Source organism: Myotis nattereri (assembly GCF_964212035.1).
Source record: "Myotis nattereri genome assembly, chromosome: 4".
Taxonomy (NCBI): Eukaryota; Metazoa; Chordata; class Mammalia; order Chiroptera; family Vespertilionidae; genus Myotis; species Myotis nattereri.
Window position 1 is genome coordinate 90123073 of NC_138079.1, and position 26745 is coordinate 90149817.

The 26745-nt window shown below is 44.7% G+C and overlaps 1 protein-coding gene across 1 annotated transcript in view; it reads right to left on the minus strand.

The window, feature by feature from the left end:
• Positions 1-925: 925 nt before the first annotated feature.
• Positions 926-26745, minus strand: part of LOC308517734 (BOS complex subunit NOMO1) — a 53869-nt gene continuing 28049 nt past the window's right edge. The window contains exons 15-31 of the mRNA XM_081089063.1: positions 26197-26333; positions 24612-24699; positions 21267-21330; positions 19920-20015; positions 17829-18047; positions 17647-17729; positions 16380-16539; positions 16156-16282; positions 14325-14438; positions 13319-13446; positions 12289-12430; positions 7993-8076; positions 6710-6820; positions 4793-4894; positions 3191-3310; positions 1974-2066; positions 926-1556 (exon numbers count right to left, since the gene is read on the minus strand). Coding sequence (XP_080945189.1) covers positions 1425-1556; positions 1974-2066; positions 3191-3310; positions 4793-4894; positions 6710-6820; positions 7993-8076; positions 12289-12430; positions 13319-13446; positions 14325-14438; positions 16156-16282; positions 16380-16539; positions 17647-17729; positions 17829-18047; positions 19920-20015; positions 21267-21330; positions 24612-24699; positions 26197-26333 — 2000 coding nt within the window. The 3' untranslated portion in view covers positions 926-1424. The remainder of the gene's footprint in view (positions 1557-1973; positions 2067-3190; positions 3311-4792; positions 4895-6709; positions 6821-7992; positions 8077-12288; positions 12431-13318; positions 13447-14324; positions 14439-16155; positions 16283-16379; positions 16540-17646; positions 17730-17828; positions 18048-19919; positions 20016-21266; positions 21331-24611; positions 24700-26196; positions 26334-26745) is intronic.

The window sequence follows — 26745 nt, forward strand, 5'->3', positions numbered from 1 at the left end:
AAGACCTTCTGCCCAGGATTTCCTGTCTCCTTTCTGTGCCTTCCAGACTTGGCCACACATCACATCTCGGAAGCTTCCCCAAGCCTTCAGGCAGGATCAGACCTCTGCTCGGTGCCCCCACGGCCAACGAGAGGCCCTCGGCTCCCTGCACTGCCCTTGCCCACTTACTGGCTGGTCTTCTACCCAATGATGGGTCTATGAAGACGGACACCATCTCCCCACCTATCGTTCATTCACCCATGCATTCACTCTCTCCTTTGAATGCTCACTACCTGCTGAGCACTGGGGCTGTAAGGAACTAAGCAGACTTGATCTCCTGCTCTTCCAACTCCATTCATAGTGCCATCTACTCTACTCATCTTTAAATCCCCAGTGCCTCTCATATGTGGTACTCAACAAATGTTTAACGGATGTGTCCCCTCCTTCAATATTACTTCGTTTAATCCAATTCCTAAAAACAATGAATTAATGTTGTTCAAATGCTATGAATTCCTGTGGATCCTTTATGCAAACAGCAGCCTTCAGTCCTCACCCATCCTCCATATGCATTTTGATTGGACAAAAGTATGTGATCTTTTAAAAATTTTACTTTGTTGCTAATATTTAAAACTTGGAAGATTTCGCATAAAATGCTCCTTCTGGCTTCCCTAGAAACATGAGCACACATTCCTGCAGTCCCCGTGAGCTAGGGAAGCCGGCTCCTTCAGACAGGGCGCACGTGCTGCACTTTGCCACAAGCCCCACCTTCCCTTACTTCCCCTCCACACAAGCCAAACGACAGCTGCTGTGGACCATCTCGCCTTTGCTGGGGATTTTCTTGCCCCAGCCCTTCACTTGGGACCCACATGCCCCTCCAGGCATCTTAATCTCTGACCGTGGCCATAGATTATGTTAATGTCATCCAAGAAATACCTCCGAGACGAGCTATGACACAATGAACGGGCAATTTTATTGATTCTACCTCCTAAACATACCCTCCTAGAAGTAGACACACGTTGTGCAGTTTCCAGCAGGGATCTTGGTGCACAGGGACATTAAAGGGGAAGGTAACTCCAACAGGACTTCACGAGGGGGCCAAAGCCATGTTTCCTGGAATTCTTCTTGCAAATGATGCTGAAGATTAAGAATTACATTCTCACACTACCGGCACAGCTTAAATACCTTTGACAAAAATAATAATAATAAATTATCTTCAACTCAGAAAATAAATTGTGCTCAGCAGAGTGACAGGAGGGTCCATTCATTGCATTGCACCGCGGGGCCAGACGGGGAGGACAGGTACAGGCAGCTACGCTGACAGGGACACCGGGCCAAGGACACGCTCTCTGAAGTTAGTCAAACGCATGCTTTCATGCCAATGGCGGGTGGTGTCCCCTGGCTGTGGCCTGTTCCGAGTGAGACTTCACTGCCCCTCCTCCTCCTCTTCACGTCCACCTTGTCTTCTGTTTCTTGGCTTGTCTCTTGGCATCTTCTGGGCCACTACTGTCAGAGGCTGTCTGGCCAAGAGCCCGGACGCCCTGCAGTCGAGTCGTTAACTGCAACAGCAAGGGAACGAGCTAAAAAGAGAGGGAGAGAGTGAGGAGGTGCCAGGAGACTCCTGTCCAGATGGCCACTGAAGCCCTGCGTGAGCACAGCTCCTTTTCCAGGTCGTCACCATCCGCTAGGTGCTAATGCTGAGGGGAGCCTGAGTTCAAAATAAGGCAGGCTTGTGGACCCAGAGGTCAGCAGAGACAGCTGGCCCGCTCTGAGCAACACATGCCCCAAAGAGGTCCAGGTTTAAGGATTGGGGGAGATGTTACAGATGTGTATGAAAGGACGACTGGGGGGCTGGATTTGAGGCCTTTACGGTCCCTTCTCACCCTAAAATGTTGTCATTTCTATAACACTGGACATTCTTCTCTGTCCCTTCACAGCTGGGAGGGACCCCGCTCACCGATATGTCCGTTTTCTCCTGAGGTCTCTGGATTTCCTACCTTGTCATGGTTGTAGCCAGCCAACAGGACGAGCAGCGTCAGAGGCAGGGCAATGAAGGAACCTTGAGCGATGTCTTGCTCAGGCAGCTTCCTCTGCAAACACCAAGAGTACTGCCACTTACCTGCCATCTGCTATTACGCAGCCGTGACCCACAAGCCTTCTGAATGGGGTGCCCCCAGACACCCAGGTACCCCACACGATCCAAACTCCCACTATCCAAAGTAAGAAACAGAGGCAACTCGCATACATTTTCAGATGCGCCCTCCACTATCCAAACTCATTACTTGCTCTCTGGAGCTCAGGAACAAAGCGTCCATCACAAGGTATTCCTCACCCCTGAACTTCCACTATCCACACTGAGGAAGCAAAGGCAGAGAGAACAGGCATCCGTGTGTGTGGCTGAGTCCCAGCCACACACAGGGGCCTTTTCCTACAGGAAGTAGGGAGAACCCACTGCTCTAGGCTGGACACACAGCAATGAACAAGCTAGTCCCACAGATTGTACCAGTGAGGAGACGAAGCAGCTGCTACTTCTATCCCAGTGGCCATTCGCCCTTTCTAAACAGAACCCTCAATGTCATTGGGCCAATCAGAATACAGACCATGCCCATCCTCTTTTACAGTCTGTTTGACACAGATCCAATAAGATCCATACATGGCAACTGACTGATAAACTGAGTAATTTCTTTTAATCTACAGGTACCCCATCCATATGTTGTTATCTTATTTTTCTTGCAATGTGTCAAATAAGTCAGGTTCCAGGTTGTCATCCTGCAGTGCCCCACACCCTACATCTGGTTGTGTTTGTCACATGCTCTGGTGACCTCTATACATGTCCCGTAAGCTGGCAGCTGGCTCTAGAAGTTTGGGTGGGTCAGGTATATTGAGCCTCCTGGAGGACCTCAATGCCACCCATCATGACTCCGTGGCACAGTGGTGACCTTCTTCCCCAAAAGTCACAGCTGAGCCACTGACCTAAACGATTCCACCCCTCACTGCCAGTTTCCACCTCGAAAGGGACTCTGGCATCAGTGCTTGTAAAAGCAGGAACGCACCTGGGGAAGTCCAGAGTGCAAAATCCAGGATGCTTGAGGGGCCCCAGGCCGAGGGCCCTTTACACAGCATTCCTGCCTCCATCCAATACCTGGGGCGCAGGGTGTGTGAATTTTCCCTCTCCCACCAGCCCGGGTTTCACAGGACTGCCCCTCCCCCTTACCGTGGGGTTAAAAACCAAGGTGATGTGCTTGTGGTAGCCCACTGCGGTGAACGAAACCTGCGGCAAGGCGTAGTCGTACTGGGACCTGGGGAGCGTGGAGTCCAGGAGCACAACGTAGTTCTGTGCACAAGTGAGAAGTTATTTCATAAAGGAGTTTGGGCAAAGCAGATGAAAACGAAAACCTAACGTATGGATGTGATGTTTTTAAGGAAATCCCCAAGTTTATACATCCAAACAAAGGTCGCTAACTTCAGAGTGGTAACCTCAGTGGGTTACCCCAGCAGTGGCAGCCGCGTGTCTCTGAGATGTGCCTTCTGTAAAGCTTTCAAAGGCTGTGGCACTTTTTATGAGCGCATTTAACCACAATTATGGCCCTCTGAGGATATGACTTTATGATACACAAGGCTTTCTTATGAGCCCATTTTAATAAGGGAGGGACGTGATCAAACTGGGGAAGACTGTTTGCAATCCAAAATGAGGCTGACTTTTCAGGGACAGCACTTTGGTGGCTCATTAGCTGGCATGTGTTAAGAACACAGCATCTCAGGAAAGGTACCGTGACGGTCACGGCCCTGCGTGCTGAGCCCTGTGCGCCAGATCAAAGCCTGCTCTGCTCGCAAACACTGACAAGATCGGCACGATGACCCCCACTGTACAGATGGGGAGAGCAAGGCCTGAAGGACTGAACAGTGACTTGCCCAGGGTCACTCAGCTAGTACAGTGCCAACCAGCCTTGGAACCTAGCATTGTTCACACTGCGGCTGCCTAAGGTATCCATCCCAGAGGGCATCAGGGAAATGAAGGGGAACGCCCCAAACTCCATCTCAACCTATGTCATTGCTTTATAGCCATTCCACACTGAGAAAGGCCAGTGTATCACCCTGTGCAGGTGGTGAAAAGCCAGGAGAGGGAATGTCACGCCACAGGCTCACTGATACACTGAAGCTAAGTCCCCAGAAAGGAACCAAATTCTCTGCAAAGGTTGCTCCCACCACACCAACTACAAAAGTTTTCTCTGTCCAGTTAGAATTGATAATAAACATTCTATATCCAATAAATGAATGTCCAACATTAGCGCCTTGGTTAAATCAATTATGATATTTCTTATACTATGAATTACTGTACAACCATTCAAAATCATGTTATAAATGATTTATGATGGGAAAGATTTGTGACATATTCTTCACTGAAAAGCACAGATTACAAAGTGATATATAAGAATCCCAGCTCTGAATTATTAAAATAAATGTATCTTAGATTTAAACTTATACACATATGTGCACACACACTGAAAAAAGACCAAAAGGATACTTAGCAACACGTTAACAGTGGTTATTTCTGGATGAGGGTATTATGTCTGATGACACCTCCACCCCCTCCCAAACTCTCCTGTCATGAACAAGTGTTATTTTTGTAAACAGAAAAACACTAATTAAGAAACATAATCACTACAGAGCCCAATCTCCTTTGATTCAGAGAGGAAAACATCAACCATTTCTGTGGAGTGTATTTAGAGAGAAAATGAGAGAACTGTGCTTCCTAAAACTGAAAAGTGGGATTATTAAAACGAAGACGGAACCGAGAATGGTGCCATGCCATTACCTGGCCGTCTCTGAGCAGTGGCGGGAAGTGGAAGAAGAGGGACTGGCCAAGAGAAACCGTCTGGATCGGGTTGTCGAGGTTTTCACTTTTGTACAGCTTGACCTGGAGAGCGGTAACAAAGCGGACGGGCTTTTGAACTGAGACACGATAAACCTTCCCTTTCAGACATCCTCAGGAGAGCTTATCTCCTGGGAGGAAAGGGTCTTTGGAAACATGGGTACTTGAAAGAGAATCCATCCTCCCCTGACAGGCCATATGTAACGCATTCCTCAGTCATCTGAGATTCCAGTTACACGGCGTGCAAAGACACGTAAGGCTTACAGCAGATTCTGACGACTTATGTGAACACTTAATATGGTGATAATAGTTAGTATAATGACATTAAAAAAGAATCGCTTCTAACATTTCTATAACATACCAGGCATGCAACAGGCGCCTTATATGTATTGTCACCCATCCTGGCTACTAAACAGGCATCGTTATTATCCCTAAGGAGACTTGGGGAGCCTGCATCACTTAAGGTCACATAATCTTATATATGCAAGATCCTGGGACTCCCCATCACTGAGGTCTCATGCCCCTCTCTCCCTCCCCCCGGCACTGCTCTCCATATGCTGGAACCTGGAACCTGAAACACATTCCCATTTTGCATTTGGTACTCCGGTCTGCTTCCAGCAATGCACTGCTTTGCTTCTGGCCTTTCTCTCCAGCCCAGGTGTGCTGCCTGTCACACCATATGTGATGGGGCCTGGGGAGAGGGAGGTACAGTCCTGGCTGATGCTAAAGGCTGTGGGGGCTCCTCCCTGCACCTACGGCAGGAGAACTCCAGAGCACCCCTTTCCAGGGCCCAGGCTGACACTTTCCTATATAACACACAAGTCAAGAGGAGATTTCCTAACACAAAAGTCACAGGAAATAGCGGAGGCCTGCAGGTCACACCAAAACTGAACATATGTTCTTCTGATTTGTGCAGTGTTTTGAGAACATTTGAATCCATCCCTATATATAAAAATCAGGTGATTCCAAATAACTCCAACTTCCAGCTCCTCTGGGAAACCGGAAAGTGATGTCAACCCTGGGCCAGAACTCACAACACAGCGATAGTCGGAGTGAGCAGGGGAGCAGCACCTTCACTCCCTGGGAGGGGCATGAGCGCTCCAGTCTGCCCACATCCTACACTCACTCTCTGGAAACATGCTTACAACCCCGGGACCGGAGGGCAGCTAAGAGGTGAGTTAAAACCTAAATGCACGTTTTCACTCAAGTCTAATACATCACTGTATACAAAATTACAGTGCCTCTGAAAAACACCCTCCCGAGGGGATTCACTGACATCTCTCAAGGGATCACAGGGCACTGTATAAACATCTCTTCCTTCTTTCCAGAGAGCACATTTTGTTAGAACTTGGACAGACCGTAAGAGGTCAGTGAGTCCAACTCCCTGGCTTTACAGAGGAGAAAACCACGGTCCATGGGAATGGAGCGGCTGCCCAAGCTGACAAGGGACGTAACCACCGTGACAGAAGGCAGCCCAGACCGTCTGAGTTCTAGTTCACTGCCCACCATCGCCACCTGGACAGAATTTAAATAGTTACGAAGCACTCTGCCTTAAAATTGTATTTGTTTCAGGCTTTAGATCATATTGATCGTTCATTAGGCTCCTACTACAATACTTACAGAGATATATACTGCTAGTAAAACGGTTATCTGAAACTGGAACGCATTTCTCTCCAGCTACCAGCAATCATTCTCCCAGATATATGCTTGGATCGAAGTTTCTTAAATCTCAACCTCAACACTCAGCATCTCCACCTTTAGCATGCTAAAGTTAGCACCAGAGAGGCACAGACATCCAGTTCTTACTTGTCTCAAAGCTGAAAAGAAGACAGTATTTTCACCTTGAAAAGCTGGCCTTACCCATAATGTAGAAAGATACTCGGAGGAAGTGATCACATTTCCACTTAAATCGAACTGATTAATCTGCCGGAAAACAATGATGTTTATATCGTCGATGTCGTTATTGCCAACCTGGAAAGAAATAAGGAATGCTGGTATTGAGGAAGCTGGAAGAGGAACTTCTACTCTAGCTGTGTGACGTCTCAGGCGCTATTTCATGACAAACTTCACTTCCTATATTAAAGGTCATAGAAGCATCCTAAGTCCCAGGTCACCATCTGATAGTAAGTAGATAGATGGGCTACCCCTGGCTCACAGACACATTTTGTTTGACAAATGCAGTCTTTGTTTCCTAAGTTTTAATTACTAGCCAATATTTTTAAAAATTTCATGTACAAAAAAGCCAGATTTTTTAGTCTCTCTTAAAAAAGAAAACGTTCTTGCCTGGCAGCAATCAGCAAGAACCATGCCACAGCAGCCCCTCTGGGTGGGTGTGTGCTCTCAATTTGTCACTAGTTCATATCTGCCAGCTCACAGGCCACACGGCTGCTGGTGATCCTGGCCTAAGTCACGATGGCAAGGAAATATATAGAACTGTAAAGTACGGCCATTTAAAATGCCAGCTGCCATGAAGACATCAACAAAATCCACCCTCCAGGCCAAACAGTCCTAAATGGCCTGCCACCTCTCTCTCTAACCCCTCACAAACTTCATGCCTAAAGCCACCACAAGGCAGTCCCTCTTGTCCCACTAAGGCCCTCTAGTCTAGCAAATTTTGTGGGAGAAAAGCTTCATTTCAAGTGATTCCCCGGCCACTTCCTGGAGGGCTGCCTTGTTAGGCGTCAATTAGCTAAGAAGTCATTGTCTGGAATATCAGAAAGACTGCCCACCAAATGGAAGAACAGGTTATCTGAATGTAAGGAATCTGGGTGGCCCGGCTACCAATTAGGCCCATGTTCCCTTATCACATGCCCTTGATTAGAAAGCTCCTTGTGCTTTAAGATCCTCAACTTGCAGAATAATGATCAGAGCTTGCAGGGAAGTGGGGAAACAACAGTTCAAATTTCTTCTCTGGATGAGTGACAGCCACGCTGTTCATTAAAAACCCCACAAGACGCTGCTTGGGAAGATGACACTAATCCAAGAGGACCCTTAATTAGGATTTGAAGTCCCCCCTGCACCCCCCCCACCCCCCACCCCCACCATCGCAGAGGATGAAAGGCAGACAGCCAGAGGAGTGCTAACAGGTTTTTGATTAGGAAGCAATCACACCACTGAATTCTGCTGAAGAACTTCATGCTTACCGTAATTACCCGGTGGTGGGGGAGGGCCCGTTCAATGTGATCATTGCCTTCTGCCTTGAGCTGCACGTGATACACACATCCCGGCTGCAAACAAACCCAGGCCGTCACTTCTCTAGAAACAGGCTCGTCACATGCAACCTGATCTGAGCCTGTTCTGACTGCAGGTCCACACCAGGACCGCAGCTTTCCTGCCTCACTCATTTCAGCTCCCCGTCTGCACCTGTCAACCTAATAGTGTGGCGAAGGCCTGGGGTGGGGCGGGAACTAGGTGGAGGGGGGCAATAGGGGAAAACGGGGGACATCTGTAATACTCTCAACAATAAAGATTTAAAAAAAAACAAAACCAAAACATCCTGATGAAGAAACATTTACCTGACATTCTGCAATTCCTCAATCCCCATTCAGTTTCTTTTACCCAAGGAAACTTAAATGTGGTTTCTTATTTCAAAACTGCAAATATAATACACTCCCAGTCTGACAAAGTTCTTCTTCCCTGCTGTCCGCCCCTCCCCTCTGCTTGTATAGTACATCGAGTGATACCTGGAATGACACTCCCAAATGCTCACTGTGGATATCATTTCTGGGAAGTGGAATTTCAGGTTTTTCCCTTTTAAAAAAAATTTCTTCTTTATACTTTTTATTCTATTACTTACATTTATAGGCATATAGCATGTTTACCAAAAAGTCAGCATTCTAAGAAAAAAAACCACCTTTTTTTGGACACTGATCACATGAAAGATGTATATACACTTACTCAGAAAATTTTGTCAGATAGCAATAATTTGGTCGAAGAAAGCCAGCACATGATGGCAATTTTCCAATAGATGGAAGTAAATTGCCGCGATTAAATGACATTTTATGTTTGTTTTTGACACTGCTGCATGGGTTAGTGGCAACTCTGATAAAGAGAGATATGACTTCAAAGGAGAATTTCTAGGAAGGCTGCAAACTAGATAAATTCAGCTTAAAAGCAAGGTTTTCATAGCACAAATGAACCCTTTGTCAAAAAAATTCTGAGTCACTTTTTCCTTACACACTTATTTTAAAAAAAAGATAGGTGTCTTTCCCCTGGCTTCCGACCTTACTTCCAGGTACCCTAATATCTGAGAATGGGGGTGCCCTGGACATTGGACATGAGTATTCTTGTCTTTGGGGAAGAACAGCATTGCCTCAATGTATCTAAGTAAACTGACGAAGTGATTTGCATCTCAGCTCACGTGATTTGGGCTAACATTAGTTTGTTGCTGAGATACGTGACGCCATCTCTGGGGTTAAGAATATAGTTTGTGGAGGAAACCAAGATGGCGGCATAGGTAAACACTGGAGTTTGCTGCCTTGAACAACCACTTCAAAAATACAACTAAAAGACGGAATGGATATCATCCAGAACCACAGGAAGGCTGGCTGAGTGGAAATTCCACAACTAGAAGGAAAGAGAAAAGCATACCGAGACTCAGAGGAGGCGCAGTGTGGAAGTAAAATACTAAGGTAGAGGCACACGCGCGGAGCGGGCTGGCAGCTGAGGGCGCGGTTGTCGTTTTCAATCGGGAGGGAGTCTCAAGCTCTGAGCTCCAGTTCCGAGCGAGTCTCTGGGGACCCAGACTCATACAGGAGAAGCGGGACTGTCTGGCATTGGTTGGAATTCAAGGGCAGCTTTCTCTTGGAGGGGCTTGCAGCGGTTACCGGGGGCACTGAGAAGTGGGGCCTCTGAGGGCTGGACTGAGAGCAGCCATAACTGCTAGCCCCGCCCTGTTGATCCAGTGGGACCCGCCCTGCCCAAGTCCTGCAGGGAGGCTTTTGCTGGATAGCTTAGGCAGAGGCTAGATTAGCACCTCCCTAGAGATCCAGGAGCCAGTATACCCAGAGGTCAGAGTAGGACCATCCAGTTTGCAGCTCCGTGGAACCATAAAGGACACACTCAGGGGACAGACTCAGTGAGCACCAAAGCCCCAGTGAAGCAAGTCTTGCCCCGGAGGGGTGTCTCCAGCACAGAAATTCTCCCACTGCAGACACAGCTGATTCTCACAGCCAATTGGCCTGGAGGTCAATTCCTCCCAGTGATACCTACAACAATCAAGGCTTAACTACAATAAGACTGTGCACAAAGACCACAAGGGGGTGCACCAAGAGTGTCCTTCTCAGGTAATTGGGGAGGCTGAACCACTGGGCCCTAAAGAACACTTAGCACAGAAAACCACTTTATCAACACAGGGAAGCATAAAAAATGCGGAGACAAAGAAAAAGGACACAAATGACAGAAATGGAGGAAAGCAAACTACTGGATATAGAGTTCAAAACTACACTTTTAAGGTTTTTCAAGAATTTTCTAGAAACTGCCAATAAACTTAATGAGACCTACAAGAAATCTAATGAGACCCTCGACGTTGTGATAAAGGACTAACTAGAAATTAAGCATACACTGACTGAAATAAATAATATTATACAGACTCCCAACAGCAGACTAGAGGATCACAGGAATCAAGTCAACAATTTGAAATGTGAAGAACCAAAAAACACCCAACCGGAAAAGCAAAATGAAAAAAGAATCCAAAATTACGAAGATAGTGTAAGGAGCCTCTGGGACAGCTTCAAGCGTACCAACATCCGAATTATAGGGGTGCCAGAAGAAGAGAGAGAGCAAGATACTGAAAACCTATTTGAAGAAACAATGACAGAAAACTTCCCCCACCTGGTGAAAGAAATAGACTTACAAATCCAAGAAGCGCAGAGAACCCCAAACAAAAGGAATCCAAAGAGGACCACATCAAGACACATCATAATTAAAATGCCAAGAGCAAAAAACAAAGAGAGTATCTTAAAAGCAGCAAGAGAAAGAAAGTCAGTTACCTACAAGGGAGTACCCATACGACTGTCAGCTGATTTCTCAACAGAAACTTTGCAGGCCAGAAGGGAGTGGCAAGAAATATTCAAAGTGATGAATGCCAAGAACCTACAACCAAGATTACTTTATCCAGCAAAGCTATCATTCAGAATTGAAGGTCAGATAAAGAGCTTCACAGATAAGGAAACGCTAAAGGAGTTCATCACCACCAAACCAGTATTATATGAAATGCTGAAAGGTATCCTTTAAGAAGAGGAAGAAGAAGAAAAAGGTAAAGATACAAATTATGAACAACAAATACACATCTATCAACAAGTGAATCTAAAAATCAAGTGAATAAATAATCTGATGAACAGAATGAACTGGTGATTATAATAGAATCAGGGACATAGAAAGGGAATGGACTGACTATTCTTGGTGGGGAAAGGGGTGTGGGAGATGCGGGAAGAGACTGGACAAAAGTCGTGCACCTGTGGATGAGGACAGTGGGTGGGGAATGAGGGAGGAGGGTGGGTTGGGAACTGAGTGGAGGGGAGTTATGGGGGGAAAAAAGAGGAACAACCGTAATAATCTGAACAATAAAGATTTAATTAATCAAAAATAAATAAATAAATAAAGTTGAAAAAATCCTAAATCAAAAGAAAAGAAAAGAATATAGTTTGTGAGTCTGAAAGGCTGGGGACCCAACTCCAAATCCAAGCGGCCCAGTCCAGTGGGTGCCGTCTAACCCACACACTCTGTGACTCCTACAGTTTACATTCAGTGTGTGCTGAATGAGCATGGAAATGAATGAATAAAAACTGAGAAAAAAAGTGCCATAAATCCTAAACCAAATGTTGCTACTTAGCAGCCAAAAGGACAAATAAGATGGTTGTCTGGCTCACACAAGTTATGGGTGTGTTGTTTTTTTAATTAATTGTTTACATAGAAAAGTCAGGAATGTTCACATGGAAATCTAAATTTCTGACTTCTCTTTTAAAAATTCAAACTCTGTGGCTGCCCTCAGTCTGTCTTCCACATGGCCATAATGAGCTGGAGCTGGGATGTAGCTTCTCCCTTTACATGGGCCGTGCCCTCTCCAGTTCCCCAGTCCTCTTCACTCCCTACTCTACACCCAGCCTCCTTCAGCCATTTGCACCTCTCTATGGGCCCCATAGGCCTTTGATTTGAGAGCCCTGGCCTAAGCCATAACCAACCAATTCTAGCCAAAACCCCCAATTCTATACCAAACCCATGGGTTTCCAAATTTACTTCGATACAAAACCTCAAACCAATATGTCAGCTAGTTAAAAGGCAAGATGTGTCAGTTAAGAAAAAACTTGAGAGGGTTCCAGAACCATACCCACCTCCCCAGCCCTCAGGCCTGGCCCAATCCTATCAATTTTGGAGGTTCTACAAGATACCTCCAAACACTGTATGAAAAATCCCCTAATAAAACATGCTCAAAGTCTCACCAGCAATCCACGTAATCTGAACTTCCCCTCTTCATCCGTCACGGTGTCCTCCCCATAAATACTACAGTCGCTCTGTCCCACCGCCTCCACGGCAACCCCCTGCTCCGGCTCTCCGTTTAAAGAAGAAACTGTGCCATAGCAGCTAGAGTGACAAGAGAAGACAAGGAACATGATATTCCTGTGATTTCCTGAAGCACACAAAGAAACTCAAAGTGTCCCGCATTTACCAACATTTTACAGTGCAAGACAGCTCAATGGAGAATTGTGCTCTAAGGCCACAGGCCCTTCAGATCTCACTGTGTCACTTGCCAATCCAGCCAGGATACCATCAGTATCTCCTCTCATACATCCTAAGGGACACTCCAGAAAACTGTAAGTTAAAAAGGCTAAGCTTTATTTTATTCCATTTTATTTTATTTTTATTAGGATTTATTCTAAATAGCAAAGTATTCAATGAAAGGAAAATAAATCATTTTCTCTTTTATTTCATTGTTGAAAATGACCCCATTTTTCTGAACCTACTGTTTCTGATTAATCAATGTTCATTTCAAGTGCTTTTTTAAGTGTATATAAATACTTGTGTGTGTGTGTGTGTGAATGTGTGTGTAAGTACACACACACATTCACACACACACACGTATTTGCAAAAAACCATCACTGGAAGTATTTAAAAACACCGGAAAACTGAGGTAGCTGGGAGACAAGAATAGAAGGAAAATTTTACATTGTGTACTCTTTTCAACATTTTGATGTTTTACTCAAGCGAATGCATTCCTTCCTTTAAAATTTTTAAAGCAACCAGATAGGCTCTCACAGGCCAATTTCAAAATAGAAACTTTGTGGCTGAACCACTAGTTTGAAATATTAAAAGGAAAGGGCGGCGATCAAAGGTCTTAGACCCATATCCCATGTCCCTTGGCTCCCAAATTTAGTCCATGTGATGGCTGGAATGAGCGTCCAGATGATGGCAGTTTGAGGGGGATCCCACAGCCAGGCCTGGACGAGAGGGAAGTGGGCAGGGGTTGCTCACCTGTAGGCCGTGCGGTACCCGGTAATGGTGATCTTTAAGTTCTGCCCTTCCTGCACCTCAATCATTTGGGAGGATGGCTCAAACCGGAATTCTTTCATCATGGGCTTGAAGTAATACTGGCCAGGGCTCTGCCAAAAGACAACCACAACTGAGCCTCTGGGCCGGGCTTAAAAGGGGGCGACTAAGTCATGATGGACCAGAACTATGCCACAAGAGCCCCGGGCTTCCTGGACAGACAGAGATGGTACCAGTAACTCTACCATAAACAGTTATGGTAATGGCAATTACAGTTCTAACAACAGCAGCTGTCATTACCATGTGCCTTCAGTAACTGTGGAGGTAGCAGTCCTTTGCATTTTAGGGATGAAGAAACTGGGGAAACTGGGGCTCAGAGGTCAAGTAACCTGCCCAAGATGACACAGCAAGTAAGGAGCAGAGGGAAGATTTGAACCCGGGTATGCATCACCACACAGTGTATGACCTTTCGGATACACCTCACTGCCTGCTTGTGACACCCCTGTAACAATCACTTCATTCCCTGGACTGACAAGATGGCCAATTCACGCACACTGCCTAAGTCCCCACCAGCCAAGGGCTCAGGCTACATCTGGAATGAAAAATTGGTGCTATCTTCACAGCATGGGGAGTGCACTTTGCAGAAGAAACACAAGCTAACTGCTGAATAAGATCGGCATTATAAACAACGGGATCCTTGGTAAAACAAAGGGCCGCCTAAGACAGGAATCGCTGTGGCCAGGGTCATTAATTACACTCTTTGTGACAGCTGGGTGACCAGAAAACAAGAAGTGTGCTCGGAAGGGAACATGAATCAGCCGCATTAAACTCTAATAAGAGCAATACTCTAATTACATTTGCTCCCCGGAGAAACTTCAAACACTCCACGCTGGTGTTGTTCTCACGCTGTCCAGCGGTATGTAAGTCACACACTGCATCCCTGCTTCCTCGTGGGGAAGACAGGCAGGAGCTAAGTTACAGGACATCTTACCAGGTTTGAGAAAGTCAGGATGCCATTGTCCTGAGTCAAGAGGTTGGAACGAAACACTCCTCCACTGAGGGACAGGAGGACCCCAGGGAGGGGCTGGTCATCTTCAGCTTTTATCTGGGGGCGAGAAAGGAAACACCGCAAGGTGAACCCACAGTAACCATGCAGACAGGAGTTCACAAGCCAAGAGGCAATTCTTATGGGTTGTTTCTCTTTTGTTGTTATTTGTTGGGGGAACAGAATGTCTGTTCCTCGTCCCCAGGGGTAACTGCTGTTAATAGCTTGGTGGATACTCCTCCGGAACTATTTCGATGCCCACACAAAGCTTATAAACATTATGGCTATTGTTGACAGACTGGCAAGTTTACTGGGGCAGGAGGGGTTGAGACAAAAACGGCATGCTTGCCCTGGCTGGTTTTTGCTCAGTGGTTACAGCATCAGCCAACGAAATGAAGGGCCATGGGTTCAATACCTCGGTTGCAGGTTCCCCAGCCTGGTGGCGGGGAGGTGGGAGGGTGTGCGGAAGGCAACCAATCAATGAGTCTCTCTCACATTGATGTTTCTCTCTCTCTCTCCCCATGCTTCCTCCCTTCCATTTTCTCTAGAAGCCAATGGAAAAAATATCCTCAGGTGAGGATTAAAAAAGAAAAATGGCATGCTTACACACTACACGTGCTTTCTGCCTCAACCTCAGACCCTGCCTTTCCTTCTTCTATCAGCCCAGAGATTTGCCTTCATTGCTTAACAGTGGAATAGCATTCAGATGCAGAGGCCAGTAAACCGTCTTGTGGTGGAAAAGGAGAGAAAAATCTAAAGATCCCCGAACATGCTTATCTTTGTGCACTTAGGTTTTTCTCTTTTCCTGAATAATCCATTCCTAGGAGTAGAATCGTTGGGTATGTGCACTTTAAATTCAGAAAGATACCACCAAATTGAACTCTCAAGTGGCTATAGCCATGCATGCTCCATAAATCATCCATGCATGGAAAAATACACGCTCTCCAAAACATGGATATGATCCTAATTATTGCAAATCTAACCCAAAACCCAGTGTTTCAATGGTAACTTCCTTTGCATTTCCTCAGTCACCAAAATTGAGCATTTCTTCTATGTTTATTATTCACTTGTATTACTTCTGTGAATTGCCTTTTCGTATCCTTTGTTCTCTTTATTGAGTTTTTTCTTATTAATTTAAGAAGTTCCTTGTAAACTGGGGATATTATTTATGGTATAAATATTTCTTCCAAGTTTGAATATCTTTCAATTTAGTTTAAGATGTAATCTGCAATACAGGATTTTCATTTTTCATGGGAGATGATCTGCCGTTCTTTTCCTTCGTCCTCCATGTTGAAAATAGCCCTACTCGGACATCTCACAGCATCTCCCTCCCAAGAAGGATGGAGAGAGGAGAGGGAGACTTCAAACACCACTGCAGGAACCCCTGTGTCCTCTGACACAGAACAGTGGAGGGAGAAAGCTTGGAACACTTCCCAAAAGGCATGCAAACAAGCTTAAGTCACAGATCTCCAAATTACGCTGAGTGAAAAAAGCCAGACGAAGAGGCCACCCTGTATGATTCCATTTGTATAAAACTCTAGAAGCTGCAAACTAATTCACAGTGATAGGAACCAGATCAGATCAGTGGGGTGGGATGGGAGGGATGGATTACCAAGTGGTACAAGGAAACTTTGGGGGGTGTTTGGTGGTGTTTTCATGGGTGTGTTCTTATGTCGAGACTATGTTGGCGATATATCATATTATACACTTTATGTGCAGTACATTGTATGTCAATTACACCTCAATAAAACTGCTTTTTAAAAACATACAGTGTTACCTCAAAGCTTACGCCTGCCAGGGCATACGCTTTAAAATCTCCTATGGTTCCTTCCACCGCAGTCAGGACGTAGCCCTCCTTCTGTGAGGACACGGTGTACTCCAGGTCACTGTGCAGGGGCCCGACACTGAAGAAAGAGAGCAATGCAGAGACGGCCTCGCCTCACCACAGGAAATCCCGGCTCCCCAGCTGGCCCAAGCAAATGTTTCCTAATCCCGGCTTACCTGTAGGCACCTTTGTCATCGGTAAAGACTGTGATGAGGGGTGAACTTGCCCCCTTTTCACTGATGACAATCTCGACTCCTTCCAACTCTGGGTGGATCTGGCCTTCCAGGAATAAGCCTGCTTTCCCGTGGATCTCGATCAGCTTCCCTGGGCAGCTTTCTAAAAGGGAAGAGGTGAACAGAAGAATACGACGGAGCTGCAGAGGACGGGAGCCTCTGGTGGGGAACTTCCCAATAAGAAGGGCCTAAAACTGAGGTATCTGAAGCTAACCTCCAAATGAGGTTGTTTAATGTTCCAGAAACTTCAATAAGGAAAAGTGGCCCAAGCCTCTCTCCATCCTGGAAAGGCCTTATTTAACTGCCAACAACGTTAACAGGTAAACCTAACGCAAGCCAGGGTTTCACGACTCCTCTCTCTTGGTTCTCACCAGCCCACCAGGGAGAGATGCCTTTACAGCAGATAAGAGTTGTGCTGCTCGACCTCGGAGGACCCAACACGGAAGGCCACCCCAGACAGGTTGCCCGTGGGAAGGCAGGCTCTTCAAACTCTACTTCCAAACACAAGCCACATAAATCCCCGGTATTGAATGAACCCATGATGCTAGAAAAAACTATCAGTAGCCAAAAGGCAAATACTCAGTAAGCAATTACTTCTAATCCTATATAATAAAAGGCTAATATGCAAATTGACTGAACGGTGGAATGACTGGTCGCTATGATGCACACTGACCACCAGGGGGCAGATGCTCAGCCAGAAGCTGGGCTCCCAGCTGGCGAGTACAGCGGTCAGCAATGCTAAGAACACCTTGGGAGATGTCTGACTGCCAGCTTAGGCCCGCTCCCCATGGGGTCCCGGACTGCAAGGGGGTGCAGGCCAGGCTGAGGGACCCCCTCCACCCACCCAGTGCACAAATGACATGCACTGGGCCTCTAGTTACCAATAAAGAAGGGCCCTAACCAGCACAAACAGTTCAGACACAGAATTAACTAATGTTCCACAACTGATGATTTTGCTTTTCACGGACCTCTGCTGTCAACCTGGTAATGTCAAGAAAAACCAAGTCCTGTTCCAAAAAAGATCTCCCCTTTCCGACAGCAAAAGTTACTCTTACTGATTTCATTCATTCACTCATTCCTTCATCAAATAGTAACATCTATGTGCCTTACAAAGATGCTCTCTCTGTAACAACAACACAGAATAAATGTTTCAATGCAGCAAAGAAACGACTGCAAAGGTGTGTCACTGGCTCACTGAGGTGACACCTACCTCCACTGACGGTGGCTTCCATGGAAGGGGGATAAAAGAGCAGCTCTTTAGACGAGGGTGTGACAGTGATTTTCTCTCCAGACCTGAAATAATAAAAAGACTTCAATTTGGCTGGCTCTGTCCCTCCATTAGGAAGACTATCAGAACAGAGGACACTGCAGAGAAAGCCCAAGAGAGCTTACCGGGCCCAGTAAGAGAAGTCGTAGGAGAAGGGGCCTTGCAACTCATCCACCATCTCTTGGACAGGGGGCTTGGTGCTTCCTTCTCCACCTTCTTCATTGCCCTTCTTCTCCCGCTCCTGCCTGCGGCTCTCAATCTCAGCCAACTGCTGCTCCCTCCGCAGCTCCTGCACAGACTTCAGGGGGCCTAAGACTAAGGCGGGTTCACTGTCAATGGAAGACCTGGAGGAAAGGAAGGAGCGGCCCATAGGTAACAAAACTAAACACCTGATAGAACCACACATGGCAAAATATTCTCCTGATTTGAATATATTAATAGTTTTTTTTAAAAATAAAGACTGGCCCAGAGAATGTGGCTCAGTGGTTGAGCATTGACCCATGAACCAAGAGGTTATGGGCTTGCTCCCCAGTAGGGGGCGTGCAGAGAAAGCTGATCAATGTTTCTCTCTCATAGATGCTTCTATCTCTCTATTCCTCTCCCTTCCGCTCTCTAAAAATCAATAAAAACATATTAAAAATAAATTAAGGCTGAATTTCTGTGTGATGGTAGTAGTATTTGGGAGATCTGGGCTGGAATGAGATACCATTGACTTTATGGCTGGATGAAACCATGGCAGATTTTCCAAGGACATGAGTTCTACCCAGGCTGCCATCCGCCGCCTTTCATTCAACACATATTAAGAACATCCTCTGCCAGAGAACCAGGCACTGGATACAGTCATTCAACAAGACAGGCAATATTCCCTAACCCTGGCGAATCCTCATTCTAGTGGGAAGAGGCAGGAAAAGGAAAAATGATGTCACATGACAAGTACAATGAAAAAAATAAAGTAGTGTGGAAGGAGACAGTGCTGGGAGCATGGGGGTGCTATTTTTAGGGAGTGAGCCAAGGCCTTTCGGATCAAATAATCCTGAAGGAAGGGAAAAAGTGGGCCATGTGGCTCTCAGGGTGAGGAGTGTCTCAAGCAAGGAGAGGACAAGTGCAAAGTCCTGGAAGTCTTGGATGGGGAGCTCAAGGGACAGCAAGGAGACCAAGGTAACCTGGGGAAAGGGCCCCAGGGAAGAGTCCTTGGGTCGGGGGAGGAGGAGAGCCCTGAGGGGACTGGGGCTTCACAGACCTTTGATTTCATTCTGAGTAGAATGGAAAAACCCCTGGAGTTTGAAATAGAGGAGTCATATGATCTCTGGTATTAAAGGATCACTCTGGCTTAACATGGCCTGGCCCCTACCAGCTTAACTCTCCTGAATGTCCCCAACGCCAACAAGTTCAAATTCAAAGTGCTATGGCACTTGTAATCTTTCAGCTCTGTGTCTGGTTCTTGGACTATCTGCCTCCCCCATGAGTCTAGGGCAGGAGCTGTGGCCTACGACCAGTCACACCGAAGACTCTCAAGAAATACTTTCGGAAAGAATGGATGGGTGAAAAGGCAGTGGACAAAAAGATTAAGATATAGCTGGAAAGGCAACTTCAACTAAGGTAAGGACAGAGAAAGGTTCTCAGATTTCCATTGCCAAAACTTTCAAAATGAAAGTTGCTAAAACTTTCATTTCTCAAGAAAACTGGGGTTTAAGAAAACTGGGGTGTCACCTCACCACATGCAAAATTTCTCTCAAAGGTCACATTCACATGAACCTGACCTTCAGGGAGGCACGGCCTTTCATGTCCTTTCTCTCTCGTGACCTTTCCTACATAAGGTACTATCTCTATTTTCCAAGCCCTTGAGAGAAGGTCTAAGAAAAATAGGCAATATTTTTGAATTTGCTAAAACACTTGAAATACAATGAATAAACCAGAGACTTTTTCCCTCTAGCAAAGAAAGGAAGTATAAAGAGTTCAAACAGAAATTTAAGGCATTGAAACGAGCTGTCAGAAGGCTCTTCCTCATCCCAAGTTAATTCGTGAATCATAAAAGGAAAGGATCAAGGCTGCTGCTAATTTATGGCTATGTCACATCAGTATGAGAGAGAAGGCCATTTGTATATACACCTAGAGATAAGAAATCAAAAATAGTTTTCAGAGAGTCTATTAGAGAAGCCCCCAGGCCTCACCCACCATCCTCCCTTGCTCAGCCCACCACAAAACACTAGTCTTACTTGATAGTTACAGTGACATCCATCACTTTGTCAGTGGTGATAGTTCCAAGGACATGGTGGCGAATGGCTGTCAACGTCAAGATACTGGGTGAAGACCTATAAATCACAGAAGTGGAAATAAAACACAGGCAATATCACCTAGTCATTCTCCTGAATGTCCCCAACGCCAAACAACACCCTTTATGGGCCACCTTCCTGACCCTGAAATAGACTACATGAAATTGCTCTTAGTTTAGGCCAAAATAACTTCTGAAATACATATATCGGGATTTTAAAGAATAAACGATTTCTCTACTCCAAAACTTTACACTCGAATCCCCAGTGACACCCACAAGCCTTTGTAAAAGTGGAGAAATGGTGGGCTAGAGCTTGAGAAATTCCTATCAGTGAGGGCTGGAGGAAGAGTTAACAAAGATTATCTTTAATCCATTTCAAAACCACAGCCTTCCATCTTTGGTTTACAGAATTCTTGGGAAAGAGTCCCTATCTCCACTTTCTCAATAATTTACCCAAGTAGTATGCTAAGTGAAATATATCAGACAGAGAAAGACAAACACCATATGAGTTCACCTATATGTGGAATCTAAAAAACAAAATAAACAAAAACCAAACAGGAATAGACTCATAAATACAGAGATCAAAAACTGAGGGTAATGAGAGGGGAAAGGGGGGGTGGGGAATAGGGTGAAAAAAGGAGGAAGGGATTCAGAAGTACAAATTGGCAGTTACAACAGATACGAAAAATACAGCATAGAGAATATAGTCAATAATACTGTAATAATTAGCCTGTCGGCGTGGCTCAGTGGTAGAGTGTCGACCTATGAACCAGGAGGTCACGGTTGGATTCCCGGTCAGGACACATGCCTGGGTTGTGGGCTCGATCTCCAGTGTGGGGCGTGCAGGAGGCAGCCAATCAATGATTCTTTCTCATCACTGATGTTTCTCTCTCTCCCTCTCCCTTCCTCTCTGAAATCAATAAAAATATATTTTAAAAAATATATAGTAATAATTATATATAGTACCAGGTGGGTACAAGATTTACTGGGGGGATCACTTCATAAATTATATAAATGTCTAACTACTATGCTGTACACCTAAAACTAATAATATTGAACGTCAACTGTAATTGGAAAATAAAAATGCTTTAATTTAAAAAAAAGAAAATAATATTAATTTCCCCAAGCATCTTAAAATCCTTATCTAGAAACTTTTTAATGCCTAACCTTAACCTCTTCCAGAAAAACTACAAGAAATTCCTTTTGTTCTCAGAAATGACTAAAGAAGAGACACACACTCATTCTCTATGGAAGTCACACAAACACACAGAGCAGAGAAGCCCCAGCTTACGTGTCATAGGTGTAGAACGCTTGCTCAAACCGGTGGCAGGAGCGTGGGGTCACCTTGTACACACCTGTAACCAGGAAAGCAAAAGGCATTTTCAGAGAAGGGCATCTACTATGCTAAGCAATTCCAACATTTGAAATCCAAAGGCACCACCTCAGTTGAAGACCCACAATATACGATGGCATCTTACCCATGACCCAAACCAGTTAATGGCCTACTGACAAGCTCAGGATGTTCCTTTCTATAACTTAACAATGCACAGTAGTTTAATCCACACAGACCCAGCTAACAGATATGTGCACAAGAAGGAACGGAAGGGCATTACTACAACAACTAAGACGGAGAATTTTCTACCTAACAGATTCTGTTACACATTCAAAAGATAACCATAGCCTGAGCTCCTTCCCATAAATATTCCTAAACAGGGCATGGGGCAGGGGAAGGCCCAGAAAATTATGAACCAATCACAGAAAACACTCTCATGCCAGAAGTTTATGAGGGTAACACTCAAATAGGGGCATATGGCATCATTTGCCAGAGAAATACAGTCAATTTCAGAAAGGAGAAAAGTCTAACAATGTATTCCCACCGAATGGTCATTAACCCACATTTTTGCAATATGTCCTATAAAAACTGACATTAGTTCAAACCACCTCTGCTGTGTGCATCACACAGTGTAAGCCCCAGTGCAGCTCCTAGTAGAAAGAAATTTGGTTTCTCTGTTCATTTTATTTGCTCTTCCATTTGACAAATATTAATGCACCAGGACCTACTACAAGCCAGGTATTGTGCTAGGTACGGTACATAGAGCAGGAAACAGATAAGGCCCCTGCCATCAGGGGCTTACCGTCTACAGAGGGAGGCATCTGAAAACTATTGCAGACCAGTTATGAGCTAAGTGCAGTAAAGGAAAGAACTGAATGCTGTGAGCAGCAGCATGACAGGGAGATATAAATGACACTGAGAGCCCTCCCACCCCTGGAAGGTAATACCTGAACCAAGAAGTGACAGTGGGAAGGCACAGCTGGTTGAAGAGTGGAATGTGAGGACAGGGAGAGCACTTAAGCAAGAACATCTAAATCAAGGGCTTGCTTGGTGCTTCCCCAACAGCTGTCCTTCCTTCCTTGACAGCAGACCCGGGTTATGTTTACGGTGGCAATGTGTCCAGCCTCAGCAACATAGCCAACTGTCCCAGCCTCCCTTGCAGCTATAAGTGACCATGTGACACGGTTCTGGCTAATAAGACATATAGGAAGTTTACTGGAGGAGGAGGCATGGAAAATGTTTGCCTGTCCCTCTCCTGGTCTTTCTGCCTTAACCATAACAAGATGGCAGCCATCTTGAAAACACAAGGGAAAAGGCTAAAAGAATCATAAAGACACCAACCCTAAGCTCTACCAGCCACCAAACCCATGCTTGTAGCCACAGCTGCCAGAATTGGTTATCAAGCCAAATTAAGCCCCACATCTTAATGGCACTATTGTACAGATTCTGTTACTTGCAGCCAAAGGCATCCTAACTGAAACACATAAGGACACAGTGCCTGGAGCAGAGAGAAGAGCAGGCAGGCTGGATTATACGGGAGCTCAAGGTCTGGTTAAGGACTTTGTATTTCATCTTGAGAACCAAGAGAAGTCACTGAATCATTCTTTAGAAAAATGCAAAATAAAACCACGAGATATTACTTTATACCTAGCAGGATGGCTATAGTCAAAAAGACAGACAGTAAGTAATACTGGTGAAGATGTGGAAAAACAGGAACCCTCATGCATTGCTGGCGGGAATATCTAATGGTACATATAGCCTCTTTGGAAAACAATTTGGTAATTTCTTAAAAAAATTAAACATAAATTTACCATATGATCCAGCAATTCTATTCCTAAGCATTTATCATCCCAAAATGAAAACAGATGTTCACACAAAAGTACACAAATATTCATAGCAACATTATTCATAATAGCCCAAAACTGGAAATATTCACCAACTTAGGTATCTACTAAGTAGTGAATGGATACACAAAATGTGAAATTGTATCCCTCACAATGGAATACTATCTATACTAATAAAAGGGTAATATGCTTATTTGACCTTCCAGATGTGCTTCTGGACAAAGCCATGGTGGCGGGGCCAAGGCAGAGGTGGTTAGGGGCAATCAGACCGGCAGGGGAGAGCAGTTAGGGGGATCAGGCCGGCAGGGGAGAGCAGTTAGAGGGATCAGGCTGGCAGGCAGGTGAGTGGCTAGGAGCCAGCATCCTGAATTGTGAGAGATGTCCTGGATTGGAGAGGGTGCAGAGTGGGCTGAGGGACTCTCCCCTCCTGTGTACAAATTTCATGCACCGGACCTCTAGTTTAACAATAAAAAAGAATAAGCTATAAATACCTGCTATAATATGGAATCCAAAACATTACGAGGAACTTCAAAAACATTATGCTAAGTGAAAGGAGCCAGACAAAATTGTATGATTCTCAATTATATGAACTGTCCAAAAAAAAGGCAAATCCATAAAGGCAAAAAATTGATTAGTGCCTGGAGAGGAAATTCACTATAAACACGTATGAAGGATATTACTAGGTGATGAAAATGTTCTACAGTGGGTTATAGTGATGATTGTTCAACTTGGTAAAATTGCTAAAAATGGTTGTATTGTATGTTTTAAATGGGTGAATTTAATGGTCTGCAAACTGCATCTCAAAGTTGTTAAAAGAGAGAGAAGCCACCAAAGTATTTTAAGCACAGTGGGAGATGATCCAATATTTATTGGCCCATAGTATATTTTTATAGTTGAGAGGGTCTAATCACTTTGTTATACACCTGAAACTAATCTAATATTACATGTCATCTGGCTGGCGTGGCTCAATGGTTGAGCATCAAATTATGAGTCAGGAGGTCACGGTTCAATTCTCAGTCAGGGCATACGCCCAGGTTGTGGGCTCAATCCCCAGTGTGGGGTGAGCAGGAGGCAATGATTCTCTCTCATCATTGATGCTTCCATTTCTCTCTCCCTCCCCCTTCCTCTCTGAAATCAATAAAAATATATTTAAAATAATAATAACAATAATATTACATATCTACTGTAATTGAAAAGTAAATTTAAAAAAAAAAGTGAAACGGCCCAGCGGTCTACTCAACTGAAACCCAAGAGACTTGCCAGGCCCCAGCTCTAATTCTCTGGGTAAAAACACTACCCCTTGCAGAGGAAAGAGATAGAAAAACAAGAGTGCACTGACCACAGCCAAAATTGATAGCTTGATGCAAATAGAACTGAGGTGGGAGAAATGCCTTTAAAACCATCCTCTGGTGCCTCTCTGTTTCCCTAGCACGTAGCACATCAATCCTCCCAGACTCACCAGGCTTGGACAGGCAGAAGCGGTTGACTCCTTTGGAGAGGTTATAAATCCCCACATTCTCAGGTCCATTTCCATCCTGATAAAACTCCTAAGGGACCAAAGCCAATACAATGACTTACCGGGGGAGATGGAGACACAAGATGATTAATAATATTTCTGTTTCAGAACCAGTCATCTGTTTTGCCCATTAATCATTTGAGCAGTTGGGTGCCACAGGAAAATTAAAAACCTTCAAAAACTTCCAACAAAAACGTGCTCTTTTTCATTTGGTCGACTAACATTTATTGAGCACCTGCTTTGTGATAGACCCAGAGCTGGGCTTTGGTTGTTGACAGGGCTCCTGTTCTCAAGTGGTTTACATTCTAACATAGGTAGACAGAAAATCAATGTGGTCAACAAAGGAATTAGAGGACTTCAGTTAGTAAGTAATAGAGCTATAAGGAAAATACACAGGGATCTGAATATAGAGTGATCCCCGTCGGTGTCTTTAGCTTGTTGGTCTCAGGGCAGGCCTCTCCTGAGTAGGAAACATTGCGGCTGCAGCCTGAATGATGAGAATAAGCAAGTGCAAACATTTCTGGAGAAGACACAGCATTCCAAGCAGAGGGAAGAGCATGTGTAAAGGCCCAGAGAAGGGAGCGAGCTTACTGTGGATTGGGAGAAGGCCCGTGTGCTGAGGCAGAGTGAGCAAGGTAGAAAGTGGTAGGAGGTCAGATGGGAGTTGGGGGTGGGCCTTGTTGGCCATCATTAAGGAATGTGGATCTTATTCTAAGGGAAACAGAAATGTAATGGAGGATTTAAGGGAAGGAATGGCTTCCAAATGTCTATCACTTATTCTCAACTGGTTTCCTAAATGTCTATCACTTATTCACCATTTTCAATTCCTCAGCATCTAACATAGCAGTCACTTAATTGCAATTTGCCTCGGTTTCTCTACTGGCACCTGACAATGACATTTACCAATGCTTCAAGTCAAAAAATTATATAAAATTCACAAATGGACCTCTATAGGTCTGCACAATGTTTCCTTTCCAGAAATCCATCTGGTATACTACCTATCAGGCCAGGGAGACTACATCAACAAGAGAATAAGATCCTGTCTAACAGTTCTGTCCTCTTAACCAAAATAAATATACCAGAGAAACTCAGTCAGCTACACCTGTTAATAATAGCGGTATATACCAAGGAAATTTTAAATGCATTAAAGCTTTACTTAAACCTCCCTATAACCCTGAGAAGTGGATATTATGATCTCAGTTTTAGAGGAGAAAAATGAGGCTCAGAAACATTAAATGAAGTTGCCCAAGGCTACACAACCACTGTGCTTTGCACTATATCAATGACTCCCCCAAATCATCAGTTAGGATTTAATGTGAGGCCAGGAAGTGACCTAAATAAAAGCATCTTCCACTGAGGTATTTTAAATGCTTCCTAATGAAGCTTTCCATATTAGGTGGCTGAGTGGAGGGGCAGAAAAGGAAATCTGACTAGACTATGGTTATAATCTTCTTGGCACACTAGTCATTCTTGCTCTCCAAAGGCACGTGCCCTTCCAAATAAGAGGATCCTCAGAAGCCATACATACCAGAGTGATGGCATGAGAAAGGGAACATCTCAGCATATAGCCCGTCTGCCTAAACTCAATCGCTGACACGTCGTCTTCCAGAACCTCCACCTCCAGACTCTTGTTCTTCCAGCACCAATCTTCATGCATGATGCTTACTGGAAAAGCACACAACACAAAGAGACACATGGGCATAGAGCACACCACTCCTGGAATACCACTGGAAAAAATTATAATGAATTCACTAATTATTTAAAAATGTGTGTATACATATACACACTTTAAATATGCATACATACATATGTATATACATACATATCAGCAAACATAATACACACACACAAATAGCAATGCTTAGAAGTAACTACTAAAGAAAAATTGAAACCAATGGCCATTAAAATCACCAAGACAGAAATTCAATTGTGTTTAAACATCAGGCTACTAGTAAGATATTCAGAAATCACCAAACTTTTTCTGTCATGAGCCACAGAGCAAATATTGTCAACTTTGTAGGCCACATGGTCCCAACTATTCAATTGTTTACAGTATACAAGCAGCCATAAACAATAT